This window comes from Aristolochia californica, unplaced genomic scaffold (genome assembly GCF_029961685.1).
Source record: "Aristolochia californica isolate CCGP_79_NKW_82.1479 unplaced genomic scaffold, dmAriCali1.0.hap1 SCAF_1, whole genome shotgun sequence".
In the NCBI taxonomy this organism is placed as follows: Eukaryota; Viridiplantae; Streptophyta; class Magnoliopsida; order Piperales; family Aristolochiaceae; genus Aristolochia; species Aristolochia californica.
Window position 1 is genome coordinate 50,538,860 of NW_027181770.1, and position 25,421 is coordinate 50,564,280.

The 25,421-nt window shown below is 36.5% G+C and overlaps 2 protein-coding genes across 2 annotated transcripts; one reads left to right on the forward strand and one right to left on the reverse strand.

Moving 5' to 3' along the window:
- Nucleotides 1-1,299: 1,299 nt before the first annotated feature.
- LOC137950052 (succinate--CoA ligase [ADP-forming] subunit beta, mitochondrial) lies at nt 1,300-12,836 on the forward strand. The gene is made up of 12 exons (XM_068796407.1): nt 1,300-1,515; nt 2,026-2,136; nt 2,355-2,466; nt 3,097-3,161; nt 8,436-8,513; nt 10,726-10,800; nt 10,895-11,047; nt 11,167-11,301; nt 11,496-11,660; nt 11,786-11,908; nt 12,230-12,301; nt 12,533-12,836. The coding sequence occupies exons 1-12, from the start codon at nt 1,414-1,416 to the stop codon at nt 12,608-12,610; spliced, it is 1,269 nt and encodes a 422-aa protein (XP_068652508.1). The 5' UTR covers nt 1,300-1,413; the 3' UTR covers nt 12,611-12,836.
- An 805-nt stretch (nt 12,837-13,641) lies between these two features.
- On the reverse strand, nt 13,642-16,657 carry LOC137959609 (long-chain-alcohol oxidase FAO2-like). Its single transcript, XM_068806969.1, has 3 exons — nt 16,372-16,657; nt 16,013-16,285; nt 13,642-15,578 (listed from the first exon to the last, which is right to left on the reverse strand). Exons 1-3 carry the CDS (start codon nt 16,621-16,623, stop codon nt 13,842-13,844), a joined length of 2,262 nt encoding a protein of 753 aa, XP_068663070.1. The 5' UTR covers nt 16,624-16,657; the 3' UTR covers nt 13,642-13,841.
- Nucleotides 16,658-25,421: the final 8,764 nt, after the last annotated feature.

Genomic DNA, 25,421 nt, shown 5'->3' on the forward strand with positions numbered 1-25,421 from the left:
AGGCATAAATATTTACTTTATGCTGTAAATTGTGAACTATTACTAGTCACTTGATTCATTTTCAAGCATGTTTTTTAAGTATTAATTATATATATATATATATATATATGTTATTAATAATTTATATGAGTTAATTAATAAAATAAATATATTATTTTATTTATTATATTTATTAATGGTTTTACTATATTAAATTATAAATTTAAGACTGGTAATTAAAATATTGTTAAAGAGAGAATTTGATCAATTATTTTGGTTCAATTATCCCATTTTCATAATTAATTAAACTAATCATTTTTAATTTTGTAACAATATATTTATTAATTAATAGTACATAAAAAATATATTGTGTTATGGATTAAATAATTTATTTATTTTATTTTTTATTACTGTATTAAATTAGTGATTTTTAATGTTAAAATATATCTTATGTTATTAAAAAATTTATTTATTTATTTATTATATTCACTTTTGTTATTTTTACATATTTATTTATTTTTTATAATTTATTATAGTCACACATAATTATTATATTATTTTATAAAAAGTTACTCATTCTCTTGTTTACATCATATTTTTCATTTTGGGATACTAACACTAGAATTAGTGTTCCGGTGCACTTGAACTCGTCTATACTAATACCCAAAGATGAGTTGAAGTTGAAGTTGAATCAATTTATTGCATTGAATTTGAAGTCTAACTTCAACTTCAACTTCAATGTTGAGTAACCCCCCCAAGAATTATGGATTTAGCATCAATTAATATATAATTTATAATTTTTCCTAAAATAATGAATTTTCGAGTAAAATTGTCCACCTAATTTTCAAGGTGGCACAAGTAGAAGTCAATGTGGGTTCGACACCATTTAATGCCATCAATAGCATCCCAGATAACCCCTGTTTCCACATTTTTTTTTTTAAAATAAAAGTACCTACAAATTTTTATTCTTCAGATATCAACATGTTATATTTATGATATATATTATTTTGGACGAAAATATCCCTATTTCCTGCCTACTACTATTTGATAACATAAGATTATAATATTACATAATATAGTATTCCTCTACAGAAAAATGTCTACAGTTTTTAACCTACCGAAGACATTTTTTTCCTAGTTTATAATAAAATACTATATTATTTACTACCATAAAACTTTATTAATTAGTAAATAATAATTGTATTATTTTATAATATATTATTATATTATGCACTCTCTATATCATGGAATAGTTAGACCAAAAGAATATTTATAATAAATATAATGTCTTTAACACACGAATTATGTCGACGGGATTCTTTCACGACTTCCGGAGCTTTTGAAAGTTGATACAAGTACATCTGACTTAGGGTTCTCCTCTTGCGCTTTCCCTGCAACGTTTCGTCTGGTTTCTGCATCGCGAGATCCTTAGTCATGGCGAGAGGATTGTTGAACAAGCTCATTTCCAGGACTCTTTCCATAACCGGAAAGTGGCAGCAGCAACAGATTCGGCACCTTAACATCCATGAATATCAGGTTTGCTAGACCATTGTTTTAAATTATGCATTGGTTTTTGCATCTATTATCTGGCATGGGTTTTTCTTGTGTCAAGCAAATAACATTTCTTGTACATTTCTCAACTCTTTTTCTGGGCTTGTATCGCATAAATCTGTCCTAAGGCTTGAATTTGTTGTATTTTTGTGACCAAATTGCTATTTATCTTATTTGTCGTAGTTTTCTTTATTCTTCTATTTCACTAGCCATGTCCGATCGGTTGAGTTAGTTTTGCCGAACCGGCTTCTCGGATTATACTGTATACTAGTCGAATAATTTCCCCACGGATTTATATAGTATGTGATAGCTATTGGAAAAGTGCCTTTCAAATTACTTGAGTTGGTTTTTTCAATTATCCTGTGGTGTTATTTTGGAGCATCCTTTTTTTTTTTTTTTTTTTTGACCTCTTGAATTGGTAGCATCAATTCGTTATTGACTTTGCCACATCTTTCGACAATTTCTTCCATTGACTGCAACGTGCCTGGCAACCAGGGCGCTGAGTTAATGAGCAAATATGGAGTAAATGTTCCAAAAGGCGTTGCTGCTTCCACGGTTGAAGATTTGCAGAAAGCAATTAGAGCTTCATTTCCCAGTGAAAAGGAGGTATACTTCTTTACATTTCACGAACTGTCTGCATATATATCCTCTCTTCTGGGTAGCTATGATCTGTACAAATTTAGTTATCTAACTGACTGGCTCACAGGATCAGATAAGGATCAATATATTATATTTTCATGGTTTAGTGCAGTTGGTTTTTTTTTTTTTTTTTTTTTTTAAAGATGTATTTATATTAACAAGAGAAAATTTACAATGTAGTGCAGTTGGTTGTTAAGAGCCAAATTCTTGCTGGTGGGCGAGGATTAGGGACCTTCCAGAATGGTTTTAAGGGTGGAGTGCATATAGTCAAAGCTGATGAGGCTGAAACTGTAGCCGGTATTACAGTCTCTTCACTCTGAATATTATCCTTCAATTTATTATTTATTCTTAGTATCTTTAGGAAGAATATTCTTTGATGCAATATCTAAGTCTTTTTATCAGGTAAAGAAATTGTCTTTCCTAGTTATCATCTTTTATTTCTTTGAAGTGCTTTTTTAGAAAGAAAAAAATCTTTGAACTGTATTCCATGTCATATTAGCTTACATGTTTGAATTTTTTGACATTATTTTTATTCCTGAAAATATTTATTGAAATATTTTTATTTTTTATTTTTTTCCTAATTGCAATCTATGTCAGAATTACTTGAGCACATTTGACTTTAGACTTTTATTTCTCTATATGCATGCCCTTATCCCACTCTCAATATTTTTATCTTGCATTTCATCTTTCTTTAAGCAAATCTCAGTTTCCACTAATTTTTTATGGAGTCCATATTATAAATTTCTGTTGAAGCGTTCAATGAACTCTATGGATGAGGGATCTGAACTCTGAAGAGTCATTAGTGATACCTTGAAAAAAAAATTATTGATGTTATTATCTGCTTTTCTTAAATTATGATTTTATTCTACTTGAAAATTCCTATCATTATATGCGTGCTTAATTTGAGTGCTTTCTTGTACTTCATAGGGAAGATGCTAGGGCAAATACTTATCACCAAGCAAACTGGACCTCAAGGGAAAGTTGTTAGCAAGGTTAGGTGATTTCTACATTTTCCTTCAGTTTTTTATTCATTCCTGAGTTTCAATGAAAGGTTTTGGCTATATCATTCATACATCTTCATTATAAGTAAATCTAGCGGGAGGGAGGGAGGAGTGTAGTGGTGGGGTTGAATAGGTTTACTAAGATAATTTAAAATTTAAAATTTAACAAAACTCAAGCAAACACATCCACTACACCAAAATTTTACAGTGGTTCACAATAATATTTCAGATTGCTACTCCACTCCTAGGGAACTTATGTCGTGGAATTGAAATGCCCACCATGATAAACCAAATGACATCTACAACTTTGAACATTATTGGTCTGTTTACGATACTTACCCAAAACATTGGGACTTGGCCAATAGCTCTAGGTACAAGCACCTAGACCCAAAAAGGATTTACAAAATTACAACAAGTCAACCTACTCAGATTGACTTAAAATCAAGAAATACTTGCTTTAAAATACCTCTTAATAGGCAGATATACAGTTGAAAGCAATAATAAAGTTACAATAGAGATTTGTTGGTGAAACTATCAATTTGATCAGCTACACTATTATAGATATAAAACAAAGATCAATTGATGCTAATCAAACTATAGAAGTTTTGATTTGAAAACTAAAGGCTCACCAAATAGTAATAAAATCTTCAAATAATTTTGAGAAAGTATTCAATAGTGGTTTACAATCACTATTTCAGATTGCTACTCAACCCCTAGAGAACTTTTGTCCTGGAATTAAAATGTCCATTATGAAAAGCCAAATGACATCTACAACTTTGAACCTTATTGGTCTGTGTACAACACTTGCCCAAAACATTGGGACTTGGCCAATAGCTCTAGGTACAAGCACCTAGACCCAAAAAGGATTTAAAAAAATACAACAGGTCAACCTACTCAGATTGACTTAAATTCAAGGGATACTTGCTTTAAAATACCTCTTAATAGGCAGATGTACTGTTGAAAACAATAATAAAGTTACAATAGAGATTTGTAGGTGAAACTATCAATTTGATCAACAACACTATTATAGATATAAAAGAAAAATCAATTGATGCTAATCAAAATAGAAGTTTTCATTTGAAAACTAAAGGCTCACCAAGTAGTAATGAAAACTTCAGATAATTTTGAGAAAGTTTTCAATAGTGGTTTACAATCAGTATTTTAGATTGCTATTCCACTCCTAGGGAACTTTTGTCCTGAAATTAAAATATCCACAATGAAAAGCCAAATGACATCTACAACTTTAAACCTTACTCGTCTGTTTACAACTCTTGCCCCAAAACATTGGGACTTGGCCAATAGTTCTAGGTACAAGCACCTGGACCCAAAAAGGATTTACAAAAGTACAACAAGTCAACCTACTCAGATTGATCTAAAATCAAGGAATGCTTTAAAATATATCTTAATAGGCAGATATACAGTTGAAAGCTATAATAAAGTTACAATAGAGATTTGTTGGTGAAACTATCAATTTGATCAACAACACTATTATAGATATAAAACAAAGATCTGGAGCTTGCCAAGTCTGGAGCTTCCTTACAATTTCTGGTTGTTAGGGAATTGTTCCCTGTCCCTCTGTATTTCTTTGTTTTTTGTTAATATATACATCCTTTTAAAAAAAATAGATATAAAACAAAGATCAATTGATGCTAATCAAAAAAGAAGTTTTGATTTGAAAACTAAAGGCTCACCAAGTAGTAATGAAAACTTCAGATAGTTTTGAGAAAGTATTCAATAAATGTAAAAATAAGTTAAGAAATACTTACCTCAAAACTTGAATAGAGACTCTAATCTCAAATTTCAAATTCAGGCACTTTGAAAATCACTTGAATATGACAGAGAGGCTTTAGAACTTCTATGGATGAAGTTGTTATAAGGCTAGAAATGAATTTGGTGTTTATAGGAGAAAATCCAAGTTAAAGAAAACTAGCTGTTGCAAAAAAAATCTTATTCTTAGCTCTTTTAAAAAATCTTTGAAAAATAATTCAATAATTATGAATAAATAGTTATCAAATTCTCCTAATGCTGATTGTCATTTTGATAGGTCATTTTCATGAATTGGAGACCTATAGCCAAAGTTTTGGCTTTTGGAATATCATGAATTTCCATTTTTGTAGCTTGGGGTCGAATCCTCTGCTTTGGTGTTGACTCATTTATGCTCCAACGGCTATTTTGACAGTTGATCCACTATCTGACTTGAATCCAGTATCATCTGTTTCCTTCCTGTTCAGCAGCTTTGGTTTGGGTCGAATCCATTTGATGTAGTCGACTCCTATATATACATTCTTCCTACAAGGGTTGACTCCTTAAATAATTCAAAACTTATAACTCAAGTTCAAATCCTTGTTCCTTGCAGTTGATTGTATGGGGTCAACTTCTTCCCTATGGGGTCGACTCCTTCTAGTGATTTTCTGAAGCTTGATTTGAAAATCAGGATTTCTGAGCTCGACTTATTGCTTGTGTACTTGACTCCATATGAGTATGGATTCGACTCCACTTCTTTCCAGCTGTTGCTTCCGACAACTTTTCAAACTTGTTTTGCTGTCATTTTTGTCTGCGTTCGGCTACTATACCATGTGCTTGACTCCTTAAACATTGGGCTCGATTTCAATTATTTCTTGAAGTGTTAGATCTTGAATTTTTGAGTGCAGTGGGCTTCTTTTTCCTAATGTACTCGACTGCTTCGATGTGGAGTCGAGTCGTTTTTATTAAATTTTCAACTTGAAGTCCAACTGTTCACACTTAAAAGTTAAATCATTTAAAAAAAAAAGTAAAATCATCAAATGGCTATGCTTGTTATCATCAAAATGTAGGTACTTAGAGAGGTCTATGAGTTTCTTCTTCCTCACTTTGTAACCATGGAAAATTTTGGAGTTTATTTCATCTAGAGAGAAAGAGAGAGAGAACAAGAATCAGGATGTACAAGATGCTAGGTGGTGGAGCTGAGGTGATTGTCTGACTGCGATGCGAGAATCTTAAACTTGTTTGATGTCAAGAGGTCTAATTTCTATAAGATATTACAGTGGGTCTCTAGTGGCTTTTCACTCTACTGTGGCATCTGCCTTGTGCATGTTTAGATGTACAGGTATATGTCTTTTGGTGTTTTATATTTATATATCTATGAATTAAGACATAATTTTGGACAACATCATAATGATTAAGACTGACAATTTTTATTCTGCCCATTAGAAAAAAAGCAGTGTATATTCTGCTATTTTGGAAGGCAAGTACACGAACTTTCGAATGAGTAACACATTCAGAGGCCAGAAATAAAAGATGATTTTTATTAAATACTGGCCTTCACAAAGTACCATAGAAATTATTTGGAAAAAGTAGAACCAAGAATCTCTGAGAGAAGGTGATGAATATTGCATTCACCTTGTTAAGCTATTTAGAGCTGTTTATTTATTTAAGAATAGTAATAGCTTTTGTTGAGAAATTCTAGCAGCCCAATCTTATTGTACCCACTGGTACTTTGGGGATGGAACTAGTTCCAAAACTACAAAGGGTGGGAGTTTTCGGCATCAAGGAGCTGCTGGGAGACACCTTTGGCTAGTGGATTGGATTGGTTGTTGGCTGATCAAAGTACATGCTTCCATTCAACTTACTATTTCAGACACAAATCAAATGTCATTGATCGAGTATCCCAGCCTTCATGGAGTGGCAGACTCTTTACCCATCCATGAAATGATGTTAGCAGAACCTTGTTCTATGACAACTGGGCCTGTTAATATCTTGGCGAAAAGCTTAACTTCTGCCAGGAGAGCTCTACTTCCAACTTCCATTGATTCACATTCTCCTGCAGGTCTAAGAAGACCAGAGGGAGGTGTCTGAAAGGTCCCTAATGGCTTTACCAATGCCTTGAGGGCCTGAATTACTTGGGGAGGAACCATCAAAATTCAGTTTTAGCCATCCAACTGGAAGGGCCTGCAATGGGGTGTTGCCCAATATTGCATGATCTTTGAAGCTTCGGATTGTTCTCTATTATCTTCTATTTTCAAAGCTTAGGATTGGGAGCATTTGCTTAGGTGAATTGGCCCATAGAAAACTGGAGTGAATCATGGATTCAATGGTATGGCCGAGAGAGCTTGAAGAATAACTACTGCTGCTTCCCTTGAGAGGCCATCTATAATGTTGAGCTAAGAACTTTGAGAAGCACTGTGGAAAGCACATTTGTATCCCAAATTTGCACGATTGCTCCCTAGATTGAGGTTTCGAAGGGACAAAGGAGGAGGATGTTAGCTTAGGTCAGCTTGCAAATAGGGATGTGAGTAAGTAATGGAAACAATTTTCTTACCTGTTTTATTCAAAGTCGGTAAAGGGTGTTTTATAAACCATTTATTTACCCAGTAATCCACAGGTAATTGGGCAGAAGGGTAAAGAAATGGATAAATGAAAAATTTAAAATATAGTTCATAATATCATAAAATATTATAAATAACATAAAAATATTTTAGATGATATAAATTTATTTTTAAATTTTATAATTAATTTTTAATTAAACATTCTTTAAATTAAGTTGTTTTCTAGATAAAGAGAGTTTTTATTTTATTTTTATACAGTGGCATATGTAGGGTGTTAAAACTACAATGTCATGCCTCTCTTTATTTTGGATATAAAATAACCTTTAATCATATCCACTCCAATTAATAAATGGTATGTGGGTACTCAGGTAAACCTTATATGGTTAAAGATTTTTTTTTTAAATGGACCGGTAGGATAGTAGAACGGGTAATCGGGTAAGATTGCCACCCTTGCTAAGGTTGTTTAGTATAAGTTGCCCCCTTTTAAAGACGTTTTCCATATTTTAGTGATGCTTTTGGAGCACCCAATCGTGCTTTTCAGTGAAAAGAGTGTGTGAGGGAAAGAAGGCAAATTTTGTACTCACCATGTTAAATTAAAAGGCTTGGAGCTGCTTCCATAGCATTCTATCACTCTTGGCAAGTGAGTGTGAAAGAGATATGCTGTTGCACCATCTCACATAACCATAGAATTCCATGTCTAAAGTTTTTGTTTTAGTATAAAGAGTCAAGTGATTGAAGTAAGTGTTAACATTGCCGTAACCTAGTATTGTTTCTGGTTTCAAACGAACCAAAAAGGAACTATGGGATACTGGTATAAAAATGATTAAGATACTCTCTATAGCCAATAGTGAGGCTGGAGATGCCATCCTCGTGTCTCGTGCTTTCTTGCAATTTTTTGTTGAATTATGCTATTTATATTTCTTATTGGGTAAAGTAAATTGAAATTATTTTCTTTTTTCAGGTGTATCTGTGTGAAAAGTTGTCACTTGTAAATGAAATGTACTTTGCCATCACCCTAGACCGTACAACCGCTGGTCCGGTATGTTGTTTTCTCAATCAGATATATTTACATTAATTTTTATCTACAGGCAACTTACTTTTGCTTTTAACATAACATATAGGGTCCTTGTACTTTATGGGTGACATACCCTCTGTTATCTCATTTTAGAATAGGAATGAGCATCCAGAACCCTAGAGTCTACATAAAATTGTGAAATAATAAAAGACACAATGAATTAATTAACATGACCTAAGTGCGAATACAGGCAGCTTACATTCTCTTTTAACATAACACAAAGTGTCTTCATACTTTGTGAGTTTATAGTATATTGTGAAATACCATCTGTTATGTCATAATAGAATAGGAATAAGCATCACAAACCCAAAGAATCTATGTAAAATTGAGAAATATTAAATGAGGCAAAGGATAATTAAGATGACCTAAGTTGTAATTGACACAATGTGAATTTTTTTTTTTAAAAAAAGTCAATTACTTTATTCCTGAATCATGACTGCCATGTAGAAAACAGAAATGGGAAATGGAAACCGGAAGCATTTTAACTAAGTGATAAAAAAAGAAAACTTGGAAACAATAAAATCTGAGGAAAGCTATATGAAACGTAAAATTGAACAAATAGATCACTGAAGTGGAACTTGCATGATTTGCATAAGAAATTTGTGGAAACTTGTTTGAAGTAATTGAAAAGTTTGAGAATCTTCCATCCAAAATCAATTAAAATTAAAAGGTTAAATGAAATAACCGCAACTGGCAAATTTGTCAAAATGCAATATCTTTTCTTGGAACACTTCAGGATATCTTAGTTCATATTTTGGAAACATATTTACCAAAAATGATGGCTTTTGTAGTGGTGCCGTGTGTCCTAATATCACATATTCAAAAAATTATTGGAAAACATTTTCCTATAGTCACTTTTTCAGCAAATTTGCTTCCATCAAGTTTCTGAGGCATTTCTAGTTTCCACACAATTAAGAAACGTTTCTCCTACCAGATGTTTCTTCCATTTCTAAGCAGGTACTTCAAGAGGAAATGTGACTCCACCTGGTGCCATGTTGTCAACAATGATGAACCCTGCTATTTACTTTGGATTCTGGTTCTGCTTATGTGGTTATATATACCACGGGGAACTCATTTTAATGTGATTCCTGATAGAATAAAAATGCACATATTTATGCAGGAAAAATACATAAAATTGCTGAAGATGATTCCTGCTCAATCTTTGAAAAATATTTATTTAAAATCTGTTTGAATGTGGGACATTTTGGCCACATACAAATTAGGTCTACTGACCTTCATTAAAGTAGCAGACCTACATATCCAGTAATGGGAGGGAAATATTAATTTGGATTATTTTCACCTTTCCAAAAGTTTCATGGTAGTAAATAAAATTTTAGTGGAGTGTAATTTTTTTTTTCAAATTCTGTGTTGTAGAATAGTTTTTTGTGAGGTTGTTTGTTGAAATTAGATATTTTTGAGGGAATGAATATATATTCAGTGGGATTGCAAACACATTGGGCAATGGTGTCAGTTGTATATTCTATTCATGGGGGAATTAATATATTTTTGTTATATTCTATTATGGAGGTATTCACATATATTGTGCATGTGTGTTATCAGAGCAATTTGTTCTAAACAGATATAGTGAGGAATGACCCATATCAAGTTGGCACCAATTAGATACTTCTTTTGTGAGTTATAACCACATTGTGTTTGCTTTGTCTTAGCTATCTATTTATAGGTAATAATGCTCCCCTGGCTAAGATTTTAATTCTTGTAAGCTCTGCTTTGGAATAAAATTTTCACTCTTTTCAAGAAAAGAAAAATAATACTCCCTCCTACTGTCCTTCGTTGCCCTTCAAATGCCAATTAGATATAGGCTTCCGTAAGAAGTTTCATCTGCAGGGTAGGGGGTTCAGCTTTCAGAAAAAAAGTAAAGAAGTTTTCCACTCATTTACATTCCAAACTTGGTCATGTGAACATACTTCAAAAGGTATCTGTCTAGCCATATATATATGGAGCTTGATTATTGTTATCTTTTTGAAAAAAAGATTCCAAAAGATAAACCCTATTATCCTTTCCTCATGTTGGCATAAAGCAAACAAGAAAATAATCTGCCAATATTTTTACTTAATTTGATGTCTTGTAAGACCATGTTATGGACTTTAGGTGAAATTTACATTGTCCTCAAGGATGGTTTCTCTTGCTGCTCATTGTGTATATCAACTTTTTCCAGCTTATCATAGCTTGCAGAAAGGGAGGAACTAGCATTGAAGACCTTGCAGAGAAGTACCCTGACATGATTATTAAGGTCATCTGTGGTTCTCTCTTTTTTTGGGCTGTTTACCTGTTTCTCCCTTATATCCAATTAACTAATCTTTTTTGTTTTTGTTTCTAATAATCAGGTTCCTATTGATGTATTCCAAGGAATCACAGATGAAGATGCTGCTAAAGTTGTTGATGGTTTAGCTCCCAAGCATGCAGATAAAAATGCCTGCATTGAACAAGTGAAAAAACTCTACAAGCTTTTCTGTGAATGTGACTGCACAATGTTGGAGGTGAGACGTTCACATTCTTCTGAAAGTATTGAAAAGTTTGATGCAAATTTTCTTTCCTTTTTTCACTATGAATTCTCGGAAGGATATGCAATTAAAGTTTGTAGTATTTGCTTGGCTAGATAAACCCAATTGCAGAGACTTCTGATAACCAGTTGGTGGCTGCTGATGCAAAATTGAACTTTGATGATAATGCGGCATTTCGCCAGAAACAAATATTTGCCCTTCGTGATTCATCTCAAGAGGATCCCAGAGAGGTACATTTTTTCTCCTTTTCTTGAGAGAGAGAGAGGGAGGGGGGGGCAGCGCAGAGAGGCAATGTGAGCTACTGATCTGGCTCTTTAGATGCCATTCCAAGTATTTGAACGAGGAGATATGTAGGTTGTTTTTGGTGTCAATAGTCTGGAGAATTGTTTCAAATGTTTCCCATGTTCCATTCTGCTTTATACAGGTTGCTGCTGCCAAAGCAGATCTAAACTATATTGGCTTAGATGGAGAGATAGGGTGCATGGTGAATGGTGCAGGATTAGCAATGGCTACAATGGATATAATTAAGTTGCATGGTGGAACACCTGCCAATTTTCTTGATGTTGGTGGAAATGCGTCAGAAGGCCAAGTATGAGGGTCCCATTTCGATTTTGATTTATATGCATAACGTTCCTCTTGGTCACTTAAGACTATCAAACCTTACCTCTGTTGATTTCTCTGTCATTCTAATCCATTGCTGCTAATTTTATTTAGGTGGTTGAAGCATTTAAAATATTAACATCTGATGACAAGGTGAAAGCAATCTTGGTCAACATTTTTGGTGGTATCATGAAGTGTGATGTGATAGCAAGTGGCATTGTCAATGCTGCTAAACAGGTAGTTCAATGTCTCTACCCTTCAAAAGAAAGTACCCTTTGATTGACCTTCTGTAGCCTTGTCTAGAATATTTTTTTTTTCCTGTGGGAGGGTTTTCAATTTAACTTAATCTGTTCTATTGTATGGAAATAATCTAGGAATTTTGAACCTTTTTGGAACACTTCTATAAATACAACTTCCAAAGAAAGTTTGATGATAGGTATAGATCTGAAAAGGCATGAGCGAAGAAGCACTTCTGGTCACTGAATCTGTGCTAAGATATATGAAGTGGCTTCTACGTTAATGAGAGAGAAACTAACTGAATTTTCTGTTGTCTGCCAGGTCCAACTTAAAGTACCAGTGATTGTCCGTCTGGAAGGTACCAACGTAGACCAAGGGAAGAGAATTCTTAAGGTATGTCTGAGCTTCTTTACATTGCTTGATTTCACATGGAAAGACTAAAAAGGGCCAGCTTGGAACATCTGATAAGTGTTCTTGTCTGGTAAACACATTAAGATGATGAAATCCAAATCAACAAGAGTACAGTTTTCATGCAGAAGCTGGTGGATTTAGCATTCAGCCTTCAGTTTTTTTAATGAAGCTCAGCGAGCAGATGAATTGATTTTCTGTGGTTCTGATATGTAGGAGAGTGAGATGACGCTAATTACTGCAGAAGATTTGGACGATGCAGCTGAGAAGGCGGTTAAAGCATCAGCGAGTTAGCAAATTTTTTTTGAGTTGCATTGCGCTGATTTTTTTTTAACCGAAGGAGCCTGATTCTCCTCCAATTAATTTTGGGAAAAAGGTTGTATGTTCTTCGGGCGGGAAGTTGGCATACTTGATAACCACCAATGAACGGGTGTGAGATTTCCCACCTCTTTTTTAATAAGGCCATCTTGTTGTGGAACAATTCATGACGGTAGTCAACCAAACAGGTATGTTTATGGACTGAGAGCATCCAAGCGTTGATATTTCTGGACTGAGAGCATCCAAGCGTTGATATTTCTGGACTCTTCAGAATGCTGCAGCTTGGCTCCTTTATTTGAATGAATGACGGGTAACAAAATCCTGCCTACATCTCTCTTGTTGCAACCAGATACTTCCAAGAGGTAAACGAAGGCTGTACAGGTTTGAGTTTCGACGTCAACGATTATTTTAACATAGATGACGAGTAGTTAGTGTCCATAAATTTTACGTGTTGAGATGAAATGTGGTTTTGCAAACGCCGAAATTTGGTTACTTCAAATTTAATCTATGGCGATAACTCTATAGCTTGTAATTCCCACTGAATGTTTCCTGACGGCATGAATACGCCATTGTTTTGTGTGAACTACAATGAAAGAGACTAAAAACGTAGAAAGCTATGTACCAAAGATTGGCAGGACAAGTTTGATGGAATTTTTTTATCGCGTGTTTCAGTTTTTAACAGCGAGACGAGTATGCTCTTCAATTTTGAGGTTGTGTTATTATCCTTCTTAATATCTCCTTATTCTCTTCTAAGTCGATTAGATTTGATTAAAACTATAAAATCTTTAACCTCGTTAGTCCATTTTAGTTTTGTGTTATGATTCTAAAACAGACAGTACTTGTCTTTCCTGTTTTACTTTTATTGTGCATCCGTGTCTTTGAAGGGCTCTGCATCCTCAGATGACTTACATTGATAATCGTTTGCAGGCATTTTGTGCAGATAATCCATTCCCAGGCATTTGTCAGAAACAGAAAATTCTTAATTTTCAACTAGTATTTTATTTTTTATATATGTGTCCAAAATAAAAACATACCCTAAACTGCAAAAATAGCAAATGAACTGGAAGGTCTAGTTTGTGCAAAATTCTTTGCAAAAATATGACGACCCATTTATTAATAAAAACAAATTGCTCTGCACTTTGGTACTGTACTTTCTGGTAAAATATTCAACAGGAGAAGCCAAGGATGTCTTTTCACTGTAATCTCCTCAGTTTCTGTTCAAAGACTCTTCTATCTTCTTCGAGATGCAATAGGCAACAGATTGCATAGTAATCATCGGGTTAATCCCAACAGCACTCGGCAAAACACTCCCATCGCATACAAACAAGGCTTCTGCTTCCCAGCTCTCCCCGTTGCCGTCAACAGCACCTTCTTCCTCAGTAGCACCCATTCTACAGCTTCCCATTTGATGTGCTGTGCTGTAAATAGTCCAATTGTGATCCCTTGACAGTGCCCCTCCCACTGCCCTCACCTCAGCCAGAAACGCCTCCAGATCCTCCTCTTTGATCCCATCACATCTGATTCTGTACCCGTCGCTCCGGTGTATACCCACCTCGACAGCCCCTGCTGCAATCAAGATCCTCAATGCTGTCCTTAGCCCATCTCTCAGAGTTTCTTTATCTTCTTTATCTAACTTGTATTTGATCTTCCCTTCTGTCTTCACTTCTCCAGATCCTTTGTCTCTACATAGCGCAAACAAATGTGCGGTGCGGCTGAATCTTAATATGCTGTTCTTCATGTCACGACCAGATACCCAAGGAAACAGAGCAGAAAATGAAGAAGGTCCTAGTGCAGCACTTTCTATGATGAACCTTGGTTTTGCATCATTCGAGACCACCTTATGCAAAGAACTTATAATCCCACCCTCGTATGACTTGCCCTTGAGATCCGACATCGACTCTGGGAAATATCCCCATGCCATTAAAGAAGGGTGCAGGTGAAGATTTGTTCCAATATGTGGATTCTTCAAGCCACTTGAGACCAGAAGTGGAGGTGTGAGCAGAGATCCACAAGCAGAGACAGTTACCTTGGCATGAATTTGCAGTTTCTTGTTGATGTTTTTGTTGAAAGTACTTGCGACTACTCCCAAGCATTTTTTTTTCTTTTCCCCAGTTTCATTATCCACTAAGATGAGTCGCTCTGCTTTGCAACGAGTTAAGATTACTGCACCGGAATTGACTGCATCTACCAGCCATGTTTGATCAGTTCCTTGCTTCTCTCCTTTCTCACAACCATAATTGCAGAGCCCACAGAAGTGCCTCTCAGAAGTATTGCGCGGCACAGGCTCAACCTTAAGATCCAGTTTGTTGCACCCCTTGCGCAAAACTTGATTTTGAAAGCTTTCCTCCACGCAATTCTGCGTCACCCCAAGTCTGTTGCAGACTGCATCCATGGCCAATTGATAGCCGATGCTCCCAAAGATCGGAAGCTTCTGTTCTTCAGCCCATTCTTTTAGCACAGAACTCGGTGTTCTAATTGAGGCTGACCAGTTGACAGCAGACCCTCCACCGACTGTTGAACCCGCAAGCAGCATTATTTTCCCATCGGTGGAAGATAGTATTCCTCCAGCTTCGTACATTTGGTCCAAGGAAGGTACCTCGATGAGAGAGTAATCATGTGGGGTGAAATAATGTCCTTTCTCAAGAACAAGTACTTTAAGGCCGGAAGTAGCAAGAAGAGCAGCCGCAACTCCTCCACCCGAACCAGAACCGATGACCACAGCGTCGCATTCGACGTTGTATACATTATAGGCTGTGTCTTCTGTCACTTTGAGACCCTTTTCGGTGAGGGATTCGACAAGCGTTGTTTCAGTTTGCTCGTCTAATTCTACGATTCCTTTTTCAAGAGGCCTCCCTTTCTTGTTGTTGTCTTCGCCAGTGTCTTCTTCAGCCTCTGCCTTGTATCCAATAGCCTTCCATGTAAGGTTCTCCGATGTCTCATCGGTCTAGAAGAAGGAAACCAAACAAAAAAATAAAAAAAATAAAAAAATTCAGAAAATAAATAAGACAGGCACGTTAATGTTTATCAATAGAATGTGAAGTGGTTTACTAGATCTCTTTTTGGAAGATTCACCTATCTTTGTAAAAAAATTACGAAACCCTGCCCTCCCTTCGAATCAGTGTGGGCCCATCCGCGTTGCTTGATCGGCTTGAAAGGGGCAAAAAAAAAAAAGGGCGAAGAGGAATGGTGCTGGATCACGCTGGCATAAAAAAGGCAGCAGTGAGTGGCAGGCTTCTTCCTCTTTCCACTCGAAAAGATGCCAGGCGGCAGGCGTCAGCTCTCAATATGCAGTCCCCAAGTCCCAAACTAGGTAGAGCCTAAAATATTCCTAATTTTTCAGAGAAATCGAGATAAACGGAGAAAAAGAAGAAATCTCACCATAGAGAAGAAGGTGAATAACGTGAAGATCTTGAGCGCCATGAACACAAGCCTCATGAATCTCAAATACTTGTTTTTCGACATCTTCTGCAGATACTCCTCTCTTTCTTCCACTCCCATCTCCGGAAACGTCCGGAGGAATGGGAATTTCGGGCTGAGGCATGCCGTCCCACACATAATCAGAGTGCCCAATCTCGTCGACAGAAACCATAAAAATATTCTAATCAGAGAAACCATTTTCGGCATGCTCCTTTTCGTCAGAATCTCTGCGACCTGCACAATATCATTCGGATTCGTATTAATCACTCATAATTAAAAGCACCAATTTGATTAAATTGATAGAGAACAACTCGAATCACCTCATCAGGAACTGGTTTCTCAGATCCAGAAGCGAGGTAGAACCGTTTAATCGCTTCGCTCCGTGGGTCGTTCTTCCCGTTGGCTTCAATTTCGTCAGTCGGCAAAGACGGCACAAAGGCTCCACAGACGGCGGAAAGTGTTTGTATCTCCGACGGAGAGAACCCATGATTATAGCTTTCATGTTCCTGTCTTCTCACCCTCCTAAGTAGGGGATGAGATTCCCTTCTCTTACTACACACCGCGTCTTCCATTAAAGACTGCGTCTCTGCTCGATTTCGAGTTTGCACTTTGCAGGGCAGGCGACGAGAGTGAAGAGAACGAGTATGCTGCGTATTTAAGGGTGAAAACCAAGAGTAGTAATTTGTCTTCAATAGAAAGTTGTCACAGAGATGGAAACCGGGCCCAGAGAGAGAGAGAGAGAGAGAGCTCCGGTTGAGATTACTCGAGGCAGGTTCAATCTTGTTGTGGTCGTCCGTGAGAGTTTCAAAGGAAGAAGTTAATTGTTTTATGTAAAATTGGTGAGAAATCCTACGACAAGTAGAGTTCTAGTTGCGATAGAGAAGATAAAGAATAGCATCATCTTCATGTCCTATTTGAGCCCCAAAGTAAATAAAAAACCAAAAAGAAGCAGCCCGTCAAACGGGAATAGTAGGTGTTGAACCAGAATTTCCGCATTAACAGTTGTTCTTCATCTACACACCTGATTAATAAAATAAGCATCAATTTGATCTTAGGGTTATATAACCATTTATATAATCTTTTAGAGATAATAAAATATTCCCCCTCCATTGTAGATTAAAGAAGAAGAATTTCGACTTTAAAAAGACACTTCTGGATTTGGATTTCTACTTAGGCGTGGAAACGGCAAAAGGTATCTCGTACCAGAGAGAATTAATTTCAATTAATAAGCATAAATATGAGAATCAGCTATCGTAATCACAACGAGAGAGAAACGAAAACCACTTCAAAGTTCAAACTGGTAATATGTTACTATTGCCAGATGCTTATTTGATTGAAAACCAGAATAAGGCGTGCAAGTAATAAGGCCCTTTTGCATTACGAATTGTGACCTCGTTAAATAATCATGGCCCTACGCTACCTTCCCTATTAAACAAAGTTTACAAGACTCTTTCTCAGATGGCTCTTCTCGAATTTTGTGGAAGAAGAAGAAAGAAGTTCCCTTCTCTGCGGGAAGAAAGACTTGTCCAGAAAGATCGGAAAAAATGGGTTCTGCACGTAGTTTCCTGTGACAGAAGCAGTAAAGCATCTCTCGGTTTCATCTGTACATTAACCGTAAATTTCTTCCCTCATCCATTGCCTCGACAGTCGACAGCATCATATATCGTTATAATCAACGCGATCGACCTGAACGTCTTATCGCTTGTGTTAGGAGTCGTGCATAGTTATGTTTTTTTCTATTTTAATTAAGAGTCTGTTTAGGAGTTTAGCTACAAACAATGAAGGAGAGCGCAGTTTTTCATTCTCTCTTTCTTCTGTGTTTTTTCCTTCTACTGCTGCACTTATCAACTCTACCCAGAGATTGAGGCACAATCCGAGTCCATGACTCGCCCAAAACAGGAACATCTTAGTCTACCCGGCTGAGTTGTGGGTCAACCTACCAGGTTGGAAAACCATTGGTGCACACAAATACTGGGATGTGAGACTAGTCAAGGTTTTTGGAAGCAATTTATGAAGGTGGACCGCGAGAGAAAAGACACTTAAGATTCATTGACTTGGACATTCGAACAACCACTTCAACAAAGGCCAAAAAAAGAATAAAAAGATCATCCAACCAGATCAATGCGGTAGTACAAACTTGGGAGCTGTAAAAGAACTGCCACCCCCTTTAATTAGCATTTAGATCTCCAGCCAAGCACTTGTACATTCATCAATTCAAATCTACCGGTTCACCCACTTACATATAAGTAGGGGATTCCGTCTCTATCCGTCGAAGCGTAAATCAAATGAAGAAACCGTCGTACCCCCCTGAAGAAGGGAGAGAAATATTAATGAGAAACAATGGAGATGGCGAGATGTTCTGCTTCTGTCGTCGTTGGGCGGCATTTCTGTGAGGCACGCAAGTCTGCGGGGAAAGACAGGATATCGTTCGCACGATCCACTCAGAAATCTCTTGTAAGACGCACGGTTTAACAAAGCCTCGCTCCGAAAGTGGTCACGACAACTTCAATTTCGAAGTTTGTTTTTACGGCCTCTCTGCTCATCAACAACATATCAAGCATTTGCCATTATCAATCTTATTCATATTTTTTATCAATACAGTCCGCTTATTGCTCAATCTAAAAAAACTCTTCAAATATGAAGCTTTTTTCGCCTCTCTGCATGAAAACATTAATTTCTGGTTTTAAAAAATCTTACACATTTCATTTCATTACCTTCATTGATTATTAATTATTTTAAAAAATTAATTTAATTAATACCTTAATGTAATTATTTTAATTTAAGATATTATTTAATTTAATAAAATAATTTAGTTTTTTAAATTCTTATTTATTGGTACAAATTTTCTACTTCTTTTTTTATAATAAAATATAAAATTCTTATTTCAATTAATTAAAATTTTTATTCTTACTATTTAACACCTTTTATTATTGATTTAAAATATTTTTAATTAAAAAATTATTTTAGAGTTTAAAAATCTAATTTATCGGTACCCATTTTATTACCTTATATTTAATTTTTTAATTAATTTTTTTAAATCTTATTTAACTCTTAAAATGTATTTAAAAAATATTTAAATATTTTTAGAAAATAAATATTAATTTAAAAAAATGTTTTAAATATATTTAATTTTTTAAATATATTTTCCAACTTTAGAAATATATTAATTATTTTAATTTTTTAAAATAAAAATATTTAAAAATATTATATATATATATATATATATATATATATATATATTAAAAAGTCTTTAAAAATATTTTTAAAAAATTAATATGTTTTTAAATTATTTATTCAATGATGTGGCATCCTACATGGAAGATGACATGGACGGTGACATGTCATTAGACTCTTCAAGTGTTGATGTGGCATGATGACGTGATTCCACATAAGCGGCGCAAGCTTACATGTCACCTTTGATTGTAGACATGTGCAGTTGACAGGTCTGAGTTGGGTATTTGTGATATTATGTTGAAAAATTGGTTATTTGTGTTATTATTTTTTAAAAATTGGATATTACAGTAAAATTTCCCATAAACAAGCCACTCCCACTGCACTCAGCTACTAGGATTCAGTTGAAGTCTTTACTATCTTTTTTGAGATACACAGACAACAAATTTAATGGGAATCATTGCGTTAACCCTAATTGCACTCGTAAAAGCGCTTCCGTCACACACAAACAGCCCTTCAGCTTCCCAGTTCACCCCGATCTCGTCAAACGCTCCTCCTGTTGGAAATAAAAAATCTTTGTAAGGCTCTGTTGCGCTCTGTTTTCACGTCTCAGTTTCATGGTATTCCAGAAACAGAAACGGAAGAAGAAGAATAATAAAAATGCTCTCTGTATTAAACTCTAACTCCTTATTATTTAACATACCTTACATAAGTATTTATAGACTTTATGACTTAATCAGCACCACAAATACATAAATTACATGGCATAATCTTTGCCGTACACGTTTACTGGTTTGCCGACTTCCTTGCCAGCTCATTGTTCTAGCCGACTTCCTTGCCGACTTCGTTGCCAACGCATAGAAAATCCGAAGCTTCCTTTTGCTGGGCTTCATGGATCAAGGTTATGATCCAACACCCCCCCTTAAACTTGATCATGTAACTCCAAATAGATTTCTTAATCTTGTGAAGTTTTTGCTTCATTTTGTACTTCTCTTTGCAATTTTCTTTGGAGTTGCTTGATCATCATTTCTTCCAAGTCTTGGGTTTCTTTCATCATCACGACGATATGTGGAGTATCTTCTCACACCTTTTAAAATTTTCATTATTTCTTTAAAGAAAGTTGCTACTCAGAACTATTCTTGGATGTCTTCATATGTAAGGATTCGAACTCACCTCTAGGAGATGGACCTTCTTCACCTTCTCGACTCCTTCATAAGAGGTTTGTAACTTCTTCTACGCCTCTCTGGCGGAGGTTGCACTTGACACCATCATCTAATCCTTAATAGATGAGGTAGAGAGCTTATTTTATCTCTCTTTCTTGAATCCTTCAAAGCTGTTTTCTGCTCTTGTGTAAGAGCATCTTCTCATTCACTCTTTCTGGCTTGTTTATCTTGCTAAAGCCTTCTTTTAACAATGTTTCAAACATCGTGTGCTCCAAAACGAACTTCATCTTGATACTCCAGTTGTCATAATTATTGTTGCCGAGTGTCAACACTTGGAAGGGTGCTTTGTATCTACAACACATCACCAAGAGTCATTGGGTTCCTTGGTCCCCTTGGAAGAAACTCCATTGCTCTACTCTTCCATTTCTTCTTCGTCCTCGTCTGTCTCAATCTTCATTTTCTTCACCACCTGAGCTGCAGCATCAGCTCTTGGCTCACTTAGGCTCTGAATCAAAATATCTTACTTTTGCCCAGCGGCAGAATCTGTTGGAGTGGAAGAAGCCATGCATCAAGTGACCCTCTAATTTCTGCAAATTTTGCTTCAAAGTGGACCCCATGAAGCTGCCCCCACCATGGCTCGTACTCATCTTCACTGATCCTCAAGTTGAATCAAGTGAAAATCTCAGTTGCGGGGGTGTTGGAGTTGCCGGTTAAGCTGGCATGGACATGATCCTCTAGAACTAGTTCTTGTTGCTTCCTCGTTCCAACAAGCAGGAAATCGAAGGAATTGTTAGTATCTCCGATCTCTATAAGCGTTCCAGTAGAACCATTTTTCTCTCGTTTGAGTGCAGCAGCCGAAGGAGTTTTCTGGAATTGTCACATGTCAATGAGAAACCGGACGAGTTTGGATGAGTCAACCCGAAACTTAAAATCGGGACCGGGCAACGGGAGCTGGAGGCACGTGGTGGCACGGAACTGACGACGACAGCGGCAGCAACGATGGGGGGAATGTGTGGTGGCGCAAAACTGGTCGTCTTCTTATTTCTGCCCAAAAACAGAGATTGTCCTCTGTTTTTTTTGTTTCCAGCAAACGTCACAGGAAAACCTCCACCGGATGCATCGTTTTTGACGGAAGCATGCAAAGAAAATTTCGTATGGAATTTCCGACCAGCTCTGTTACCATTTTTGGAAATAAAAAATCTATGTAAGGCTCTGTTGCCCTTTGCTTTCACGTCTCTGTTTCATGGTATTTTAGAAACAAAAACGAAAGAGGAAGAATAATAAAAATGCTCTCTGTATTAAACTCTAACTCCTTCTTATTATTTAAGATACCTTATTATAGACTTTATGACTTAATCAATACCACAAATACATATAATACATGGCATAATATTTGCCGTACACGTTCACTGGTTTGTCGTCTTCCTTGCCAGCGCATTGTTCTTACTGACTTCTTTGCAAACTGCGTTGCTAGCAAATAGAAAATCTGAAGCTTCCTTTTGATGGGCTTCGTTGATCAAGGTTATGATCCAACACCTCCTTCCTCTACGACACCCATTCTACAGCTTCCCAGCTCACCCCGATCTCGTCAAACGCTCCTTCCTCTGTGACACCCATTCTACAACTTCCCATTTGAGGTATGACTGCCGTAAAGAGTCCAATAATCTTCCCTTGGCGGTCACCTCATCCAAAAAAGCTTCCAAACCCACCTCTTTGATCCCATCACATTTGATTCTGTACTCGTCGTTTCGGTGTATACTTACTTCGAGTGCCCCTACAGCAACAGAAATCCTCAAAGCTGTCCTCAGCCCTTCTCTGAGCATTTCTTTATCTTCGTTGCCATCTCTACATAGTTCAAAGAAGTGTGAAGTGTAGCTAAATCTTAGCATACTGGCTTTCATGTCAGTTGTCATGTCCTGATTATGCACGACTTTCCTTTTAGATCTGACATCGACTTCGGGAATATCCCCATGCCATTTAACTAGGGGGGAGGTGAAGATTTGTTCCTTCGTGCATGTGAATTCTTCTGTTGGATTCTACCCACCTAAGATCACAAGCAGAAACAGTTACCTCAGAACAAATTTGTAGTTTCTTTTTTTATGTTTCTCTTGAAAGTACTTGCACCTATTCCCAAAGCATTTCATTTTTCTTTTCCCCAGTTTCATTATCTACTAAGATGACCCGTTCTGCATTGCACCTTGTAAGGACTAATACATCGAACTTGACTACCTCTACTAGCTATGTTAGATCAATTCCTTGCGTCCTTTAATAAAATTTTATTTTCCAATTGATTATTACATTATCAAATTACATGTATATAAGGGGAATGTATCCTGTATAAAATCAAATTACAAATCTCCCTTATCTACGAGATTTAATCTTATCTTCAACGTTTCCTCTCAAGTTGGAGTATATGTTAATGATACCTAACTTGTTGAGTAATGCCTTAAATTGGGATGAACTCAATGCCTTGGTGAATAAGTCTATAGTTTGGTTATTGATTCGTATGTGCGTTGTCTTAATCATGCATGCTTGAATCTTTTCACGAACTAAGTGACAATCAATTTCGATGTACTTGGTTTGCTCATGAAAGACCGATTTTGAGGCGATGTGTAGAGCAACTTGGTTGTTACAATACAACATGACCGACTAAGTATGTATGATTTCCAAGTCGCTCAAAACATTCTTCAACCAAGTAATTTTGCAACATGTAATAGCCATAGAACGATACTCTACCTCGACAATTGATCGAATCACCGTTGTTTGCTTCTTTGTTTTCTAAGAAATGGGTGATTGTCCAAGAAATATAAAATATTGTTGGGTATAAGACCAAAGTCCCACAACGGCTAGAAGTGGGGAGGATCTTGAATATATAAGTGTGAACACTATTTCCATTGGTATGAGGCTTTTTGGCAGTAAAGCCCAAAAGCAAATCCATGAGGGCTTAGGCCCAAGTAGACAATATCATCCAATGTGGAGATAGGTGGTGTCCATAGTCCTTTCAAATGGTATCAAAGTTATACCCTCGGAGTTAGCCGTGGATGAATCCTTTGAATGCCGAATGAAGGTGGTGGGTCTCGAATTAGATCGCAAAGGGATTTGTAGATGTGCTCTATTGGACAGGTGATGTGTTCCAAATTCTTCATGAACGTGTCCTAGTCCCAACACAGTGAAGAGGAGTTGATCTGGATAGAGCATGCTCTCGAGACAGGTGGTACTCCACGTAAGGTGTGTGCTTCCAACGCATTGGAGTCGAGAATCCGGGTTAGTAGAGAGTGGATGGATAGATGATTGTTTGAGGGGAGGGGAGGGGAGGATTGTTGGGTATATGACCAAAGTCCCACATCGGCTAGAAATGGGGAGGATCTTGGATATTTAAGTGTGAACACTATCTCCATTGGTATGAGGCCTTTTGGGGGTAAAGCCCAAGAGCAAATCCATGAGGGCTTAGGCCCAAAGTAGACAATATCATACCAATGTGGAGATAGGTGGTGTCCATAGTCCTTTCAAATACCCTATTACAGACCTTCTTGTGTCCCTACGGTGAGCCCAATTAGCATCACAAAATGTATTTGATTGGAGTGTACTTGTGGAGGATAACAGAATACCCTGTTCTGGAGTTTGTTTCAAGTATCTAAGGACTATGTGTTGCCTCAAGGTGTGGTGTATGTGCTTTTTCCATAAATTGGCTTAAAACATGGATGGCATAGACCAGATCAGGTCTAGTAATGGTCAAGCAAATTAATCTTCCCACAAGACGCCTGTACGATGAAAGATCATTTAGGAGTTCTCCTTCAGATTGTGTAAGAACCAAGTTTTGCTCCATTGGGAACCTTTTAGGTTTCGCTCCTAGAAATTCAGCATCTTCTAATATCTCCAAGGCATATTTCCTTTGGGAGAGAGAAATGCCCTTTGAAGACCTTGTTACTTCTATGCCTAAGAAGTATTTCAACAGACCAATATCCTTAAGTTTGAACTGCTTGGATAATAACTGTTTCACATCTTCAATTTGTTGTAGATTGTTACTATTGCTTATTGTTACCTACCAAAACCATGCCATCAATATACACAAATATTGTCGTAAAGTTTCCCTTGTGGGATTGGATGAATAATGAAGAATCTAAATTTGATTAATGAAACCCAACAGTCTTTAGGGCTATGGAAAACTTCAAAAATCACTGTCTACAAGCTTGTTTCAAGCCATATAATGACTTGTTGAGTTTTCACACTCAAGTCTCCTCCTTTCATCCAAAACTTGGAGGTAGAGACATATATACATCTTCATCAAGAGCACCATGGAAGAATGCATTGTTGACGTCGAGTTGGTGAAGATGTCATCCTTGAATAATGACAACACTCAGAAGAACACGTACATTAACCAGTTTGGCAATTGGGGCGAATGTCTCTTGATTATCGAGTCCTTCAACCTGGTTGTATCCATTGGCGACCAAGTGGGTTTTGTAACGCTTGATGGTGTCATCAGATTTGAGCTTCACTTTGTATACCCATTTACATATAATGGGTTTTTTTCCAGGTGGAAGAGAGATGAGTGTCGATGTGTGGTTAGCTTGTAGTGCTGGACTTTCATCATGCATGACTTGATGCCATTTAGGATCCCTCATGGCCTGTAAGAAACTAGTTGGTTCTTTGGAAATGATTAATAAATTGGGAAAAAATTTATGAGAGGTGGATAACTAAGCATAAGAAAGAAGTTGAGAGAGTTCATAAGGTGAACCCGATGTTGTGACTACGCTGGAGGCTGATGATTGTTCAGGCTGTGACGGTAAGGTCACTTCCACATGAAAATTTTGAATGAAGCTAGGTCACTTAATTGGTCAAGTAGATAGGCAACGAGCAACGGGTGGCATGGGAGTGGGAGAAGGTATGTGAGGGGAAGAAACATTATCGACATTTACAATTTCATGACTTTTTGACTGAGTAAGTGTGTCTGGTATAAGGTCATCATAAAAAGTAGATGTTGTGGGAGGAGGAATCATGAGATTCTCATTAGCAATGGAAATGTGTTTAAAAGGAAA

Bases quoted from the DNA above. Each gene is read 5' to 3' on its own strand.
- LOC137950052 (XM_068796407.1), top strand. From the start codon at position 1,414: ATGGCGAGAGGATTGTTGAACAAGCTCATTTCCAGGACTCTTTCCATA. The intron at 8,514-10,725 runs GTATGTTGTTTT...AACTTTTTCCAG, and splicing joins ACCGTACAACCGCTGGTCCG to CTTATCATAGCTTGCAGAAA. The intron at 11,661-11,785 runs GTATGAGGGTCC...AATTTTATTTAG, and splicing joins GAAATGCGTCAGAAGGCCAA to GTGGTTGAAGCATTTAAAAT.
- LOC137959609 (XM_068806969.1), bottom strand. From the start codon at position 16,623: ATGGAAGACGCGGTGTGTAGTAAGAGAAGGGAATCTCATCCCCTACTT. The intron at 16,286-16,371 runs GTGATTCGAGTT...GATATTGTGCAG, and splicing joins AGAAACCAGTTCCTGATGAG to GTCGCAGAGATTCTGACGAA. The intron at 15,579-16,012 runs GTGAGATTTCTT...TCCTTCTTCTAG, and splicing joins TATTCACCTTCTTCTCTATG to ACCGATGAGACATCGGAGAA.